We start from the raw sequence: 6,797 nt of genomic DNA, 5'->3' as shown, positions 1-6,797 counted from the left end.
CATGTTTTTAATATTTTGCTAAACTTTTTTAATAAAGCAAAATAATATAAAATATTTTTTAGCATACGCACAAACACTCAGGAGTCTTGCAGGTTTGTGCTGAAAAGTGTATTTGGGATATAGATAAATTGTTTCCAGTATTATATAATAATATTATAATATTATATAATATTTATACATTACTACTTTTTGTTTTTTAAACTCTCCAAGTCTAAATAGCAGACACCTTTTTGATCAGTTCAGTTTGCCTGGGGAAGTGAATTATGCAGCTCAAAATATGACCAAATTTGTTGCAGATATTTTAAATCAAACTTAAATTAAACTTGATGCTCACTTTTATAGCACACCTAATTTGTTTTGCCTGTTTTTTATCCAGTGATTTTTTATTTTTACATTTCTTGGAGCTTTTAGAATTGTAGGACAGTTTTTTTTTTTTCTGTACATAATAAAGGCAGCTGTGGACATGATGGGTTATGTCATGACTAGTTAACTAGTAACTAGTTTATACTGACAGATTTGTACTTTTTAAATGTTTTTTTTTTATTGTATTGGTGTGATTACTCATTTGCAGATTATATGTATACATTATGTTGCAAGTGTAAAACTGCACCAAATAAAGAAGCACATTGGGGAACATGCCAGCTTTTGTTTTTACTTTCTGTACACAGGATGCTTGAGTAGATTAATAGTTATTTAACATATATAATAACCATAAAGTCTAATGTTTACTATTAGTATTTCAAGCATGGGTATAGAGAGGTTTGATTCTTGGAGGTAAAATAACCTAAAGTAGAGATAGAACAGAAGTAGAACAAAAATGTTTTGATGATCTGATGATTCTATGTGGATTTATATTTGATTTAGTAGAAAATATACTTTAATATGGGACAGTTTCACACACGGGGATTAAGCCTAGTCTTGAACTTGCAAAGCATTTTGCCTCTGTCTGTAAAACCAACCCGTCACTATGTTTGTGGACTCCTATTCCAATAAATGCATCCAGCTACTATTAAGTTGCACATATTTCTGACAGAGATGTTCAAATACAAACACACAAATTGTCTAGTCCATGTAAAGAAGAATTTCCAATAGGATTAGGACCCTCTTGAACCCTTGATGAGTTCAGCACAGCTGTTAACTGAAAGCTTGAATTCCAGGTGACTCTACCTCATAAAGCTGACTGAGAAAATAAAGCCAAGTTGTACAAAACTGTCATCTAAGCAAGAGGTGCTATCTAAAATATAAATAGAATCTAAAATATAAAACATAACACTGTTTTGTTTACTAAATTATTCCATGTTTTTTTCTTCATAGTTTTGAAGACTTGGATGGCTAGTATTAATCTGCAATGCAGAAAATGTACTTAAATGTTCTTATATGGTACAGTATATGTAAGAAACAATGTGTTTTTATTACTATACTTTTCTATTGCACGGTTTAGAACTATTTAAAAAAAGTTTTTTTTTTGGCACAGTTTTTAATAATGATTAAAAAAAGGGAAATTGTATCAGATTCATAACACTATAATATATAGTAATTCACTATATATTATTATAACTATCTTCATATATATTTTTTCTTTTTTATATTACTGAAGCAGTGCTTAAAATCTCGCGAGAAGGGTGTGTGATCTCTTTCCCTCTATCCATTTCTCTCTCTCTCTCTGTATGTCTCTCTCTGCCTTTTATCTATTTTCGTTCCCCCCTTTATTTTCTATCTCTCTCTCTCACTTTCTCTTAGTCTGTTCTCTCCTCCCATTCTCTCTCTCTTTTTTCTGTAGCTCTCCCATTATCTCTTGCTCTCTCTCTCTCACTCACACACACACACCAGCGCTCTCTCTCTCTCTCTCTCTCTCTCTCTCTCTCTCTCTCTCTCTCTCTCTCTCTCTCTCTCTCTCTCTCTCCTCCTCTTCCTCTCGCGATATGATGAGGCGGTGGCTCCTCCCCCTCTCTCTGTGTGTTCAGGTGTTTCTGTGAGTGTCTCGCGCGCTCAGCGCAGCAGCAGCAGCAGCACTGGGACTGGTCCGCGCGCGCCGCTGCAGCTCCACTTCACACAGCGCGCGCTCCGTTTCTTCTCCTCGCGCTCTTTTTTTCCTCGCGCTCTTCTACTGCTGCACTTTATTCCTCATCCTCGAGCGGGACACACGCGCTCACACACACCACACATACACACACACACACACATTTACACATACACACTGCAAACATGATGTCCATGAACAGTAAGCAGCACTTCATGCACGCGAGCCTGCCCGAGCACAAGTACACCACCCTGCACTCGAGCTCGGAGGCCATCCGGAGAGCGTGCCTGCAGACTCCACAGGTAACCAAGCGCGCGTGGCTGAGCGTGTGTGTACGCGTGTGTGGATGCGCGCATGTGTCTGAGTGCGTTTGTATTCACGCTCGAGCGTGCGCGCGTGCGTGCGAGCGACCGCGCTCTCTTCCTTTAATGTTTTTTTTTCATGTTTTTCTCCATCTTTCCATCATACTTATCCTTATCTGCATGCTTGTGATCTTTTCCGAGCGCGAGGCCGCACGCGCGCATCTACAACTTTATTTTTTTTTCTCCAATTCAATTTAATTCAATTTCTATGAGTGCAGGCGCCGCCTAAAAATTTATTTCGAATTTTTACATTTATTTTTTGATTGCATGTTTGTAAAACTCATTTTCCTTTCTGTTTTCCGTTTTTTTCTCTGTGAATTTATCTTAAATAATTAATTGCGAAACACATCTCTCTCTCTTTCTCTCTCTTTTTCTCTTTACTTTTAATTTTATGCATGCTCTCTCTATTCTACTGTATTTACTTAATCTAATCATTTTTAATTTTATACATGCACGTTTGTAAACTGGAAAACTCTTTTCTAGTTTATTTCTTTATTTCCTTTTCCCCATATATTTCCTGTGTATTTACCCTTCAAAACATTACTAAACAGCATAATCTGTCACCCTCTTTCTCTAGCTTTCTCTTTTTAAAGTATTTTAATTGATTGCCCATCTCAATTTTCTTTTTACTTCTTTCTTTATATCAGTATCAGTAAATCTAAAGCTTTGATGTGCATCAAAGTCTATTTCTCTTCATCTTTAAATTTTTATCTATGCATGTTTTTAAGCTCCAAATCTCTCTTTTTTTAACAATATTTTAATTTTTCACTATTTCCATTTTATTTCCAATGTATTTGTCTTGATAAATTTCAAAACTGTCAAGTTCTTTGCCTCTCTCTTTTGCTCCTTCCCTCTCCCTATTTCTTAATTTCTTCTCTCCCTATTTTTTCTTCTGTTTTTGTCAGATCAGTCATTTTATGTATGCCTCTAAACAGCAGAATTTTTCCTTCTTGTCTTTCTCTTTTTCTTTCTTGTTTTCTTGTTGCCTTTTGTACACATGCTTTAAAAAGCATTGATCACACTCTCTCTGTTTCTCTCTTGTGTAAGTGCATGCTTTTATATAGTCAGTATTTTACTTTATTTGGCATTTTTCTTATCTATGGTGTTTTTATCTGGTCAGTTGCAGAGTAACATCTTCGCCAGTCTAGATGAGACGTTACTGGCCCGTGCCGAGGCCCTGGCCGCAGTGGACATTGCTGTGTCGCAGGGCAAGTCCCATGGCCCCTTCAAGCCGGACGCCACATACCACACCATGAACAGCGTGCCATGCTCGTCTGCGTCCACCGTGCCTCTCGGGCACCATCATCACCACCACCACCATCACCACCATCTTCCTCACGCGCAGAGCTTAGACCCACCGGACCTCATGGAGCACATTGGTTCCCCAGGTTTGACCCTGATGCCCAGTGGGCACGAAGGAGCAGGTAGTGGCGGGGGAGGCGGTGGCGGGGGTGGAGGAGGTGCCAGTTTGATTTCTACTCCGGCTCACCCGCACTCCCACATGCACGGCCTGAGCCACCTCTCGCACCAGGCCGCCATGGGCATGACCTCACCTCTTGGGCATCATGGCCTTCTGCCTGGGCATCACCCTGTGGGCTCGGCGGGCACCGGAGTGCCACAGGGTGGCCCTGGACTTCCTGGCAGTGGCCTTCCTACCATAACCGACTCAGACACTGACCCCAGAGAACTGGAGGCCTTTGCAGAACGCTTCAAACAGCGGCGGATCAAGCTAGGGGTAACTCAGGCTGATGTGGGAGGTGCCCTCGCCAACCTCAAGATACCAGGCGTGGGCTCACTGAGCCAGAGTACCATCTGCAGGTTTGAGTCCCTCACTCTATCCCACAACAACATGATCGCCCTCAAGCCCATCCTGCAGGCCTGGCTGGAGGAGGCGGAGGGAGCACAGCGAGAAAAAATGAGCAAACCTGAGATTTTCAATGGTGGGGAGAAAAAACGGAAGAGGACGTCCATAGCAGCTCCTGAGAAACGGTCACTGGAGGCGTACTTTGCAGTCCAGCCAAGGCCGTCATCCGAGAAAATAGCGGCCATTGCAGAAAAGCTAGACTTGAAAAAGAATGTGGTGAGGGTTTGGTTTTGCAACCAAAGACAGAAACAAAAGAGGCTGAAATTTTCAGCTGCTCACTGATGAACTGAACAAAACACACACACACACACACACACATAAACACACACACTGACATTCACTCACATTAACACACATAAATAAACACAGAGTGAAGTGATGCTTTGAACTGAGTTGATTTAAATGAGTACTCCATTACCACTTGAATTAAATACACTCTTTGCCTTAATATATCAGTTCATTGCACCTTTATTATTAGTTACAATATGTTTTTACTGTTATTATTAATATGTCATTATTATAATATATTATTTGAAGTTCGTTGAAATCCACTCTTCAGTGTAGCTGGCATTTTTACTTCCACTACACATCTGCTCACCTTTGCATACAGGAGCTGTTCTTTTCACATGGATGAAACACGTGGATGTACACATTTGAATTATGTCAGTTCAATGACTTCACTTTATGTCAGTGTAAACACATGAACACACACAAAACAAAAACACACATCCTTCCTTCCTGCCTGCCTGAGTTTGATTGGGGACCAAAAGGAGGACGCAGGGCGTTTTGAACTGGACGATTTTTTTTGTCCTTCACGTCCCCTCTTGCTGGTGAATGTGACGTATGCAAATCCACCGCAGGTAAACTCACTACAGGTGATGCGAGGAGGAGGAGAACTTTAACTGAACGAACTTAAAACAGACAGAAAGAAAAACATACAAAAAACTGTCCTTCACATCTCAGCAATGCCTTTTATTCCAAACCCAATCGAACAGATGCAGGGTTGGGTTGAAATTATTTATTTATTTAATTTTATTTATTTATTTATTTATGTATTTAATTTTCTCCCCGACGACATTTTTTTTGTGTTTTCCTTTTGAAGTGATGAAATAGCCATTGAAGGATTACCTCATGCTTTAAAACTCTCCTGTCTTGTTCTCCCTCGTCATTAATCGACCTATGGCATTCGATTGATTCATTTGTGTATTTGTTTCGTCTGTAATGGGGATTTCATTGATCTGTCACGCGCAGATCGCATCCATCAGCGTCTGAACTGACCAAATGTTCTCATGCAGTGTTTTAAACGTTTTTATCAGCGAGCGAGAGCGAGAACGACAGAGAGAGAGAGAGAGAGAGAGAACGAAAGAGAGAGAGAATGTGAAATTTTGAGAGAGAACGAGAGAGAGAATGCGTTTGTTTTCAGTCAGAATTTTAAAGGTGGCAGCCACCTCCTGTATTTGATTAAATGATTTAAAATTGCACTGAAATCTATTATTTAATATTGTTATTATATTTTATTTTATTTATTTGTTTGTCTGTTACAATTATACCATACAAATAATCTAATTTTTTCAAAGTCTGTTATTATTATTATTATTATTATTATTATTATTATTATTATTATTATTATTATTATTATCATTTAGGTTGTTTAGATATATTGAAATGCTTTTGTATGTATATATCAGTACGAATGACATTTTTGCTCTCACCGTGCATAAATCGATTTAATCCCAGTTATTTTGCAAATCAGGATTGAATGTGTTATTGGGTTTATATACAAGAGTTTTAGCGCGCATGCGTCGATCATCAAACGTCTGAAAGGAGAAATGGAGCGGAGAGATTTATACGGAGATTTACGTCTTTTCTGTACTTTTTGGTTTGCAGTGCAAACACTATGCATTCAATGAGGAGCACTACTAAACCCCACTATCACACAATCACACACGCGCACACAAACTCACTCACTCACGCACGCACACACTCACTCACCCACTGCGCTGTTTGTCGTGTTACTGTTCGGAAAAAAACAACGAAAAAAATCCTACAAAAACGATGTTGTGTAAGTAGTCATTTATTTTGTGCACACGTATGTTTACATGCAGCCGCCGCGTGCATCGTGTGACGTCACTCGTACCTGTGCACCTGTCCGGCTCGGAGTCTGTCTCACCTGCGCGCATGCGCACTTCCTCCCTGTGTGTGTCCCTCTGTCCATCTTCCTTCTCTGTTCTGTAAGCCAAACCCAGCGGACACAGCCTGGGGTCTTCTAATAAAGCAGAAAAAACACACCACACGACTGCTCTTAGATTTATTACTGCTGTTTATTACCACCCTGTTATAACAACCCTGTTACCGCCACCCTGTTATACAGATACCTCAAACTCTAAAGCTTTTCTTCTTCTTCTTCTTCTTCTTCTTCTTCTTCTTCTTCTTCTTCTTCTTCTTCTTATTATTATTATTATTATTATTATTATTATTAATACATAGCGAGACATGTTGAGCCCAAGTGCTGCATTATTTGTATTTTAAAAAAAATCTGTTATACTGTGGT

The 6,797-nt window shown here is 39.4% G+C and overlaps 1 protein-coding gene across 1 annotated transcript; it reads left to right on the top strand.

The window, feature by feature from the left end:
- The first annotated feature begins 1,975 nt into the window (after positions 1 to 1,975).
- Positions 1,976 to 6,534, top strand: pou4f1 (POU class 4 homeobox 1). The gene is made up of 2 exons (XM_007244121.4): positions 1,976 to 2,322; positions 3,503 to 6,534. Exons 1-2 carry the CDS (start codon positions 2,206 to 2,208, stop codon positions 4,526 to 4,528), a joined length of 1,143 nt encoding a protein of 380 aa, XP_007244183.1. The 5' UTR covers positions 1,976 to 2,205; the 3' UTR covers positions 4,529 to 6,534.
- Positions 6,535 to 6,797: the final 263 nt, after the last annotated feature.

This window comes from Astyanax mexicanus, chromosome 5 (genome assembly GCF_023375975.1).
Source record: "Astyanax mexicanus isolate ESR-SI-001 chromosome 5, AstMex3_surface, whole genome shotgun sequence".
NCBI lineage: Eukaryota > Metazoa > Chordata > Actinopteri > Characiformes > Acestrorhamphidae > Astyanax > Astyanax mexicanus.
Note: the sequence above shows the minus strand (reverse complement) of the source record. Positions and strands in the feature narration are given on the sequence as shown.

What these genes read in the sequence shown, in the direction of transcription:
- pou4f1 (XM_007244121.4), top strand. Translation starts at nt 2,206, where the DNA reads ATGATGTCCATGAACAGTAAGCAGCACTTCATGCACGCGAGCCTGCCC. An exon ending in CGTGCCTGCAGACTCCACAG is followed by an intron (nt 2,323 to 3,502) that starts GTAACCAAGCGC and finishes TTATCTGGTCAG; the next exon opens with TTGCAGAGTAACATCTTCGC.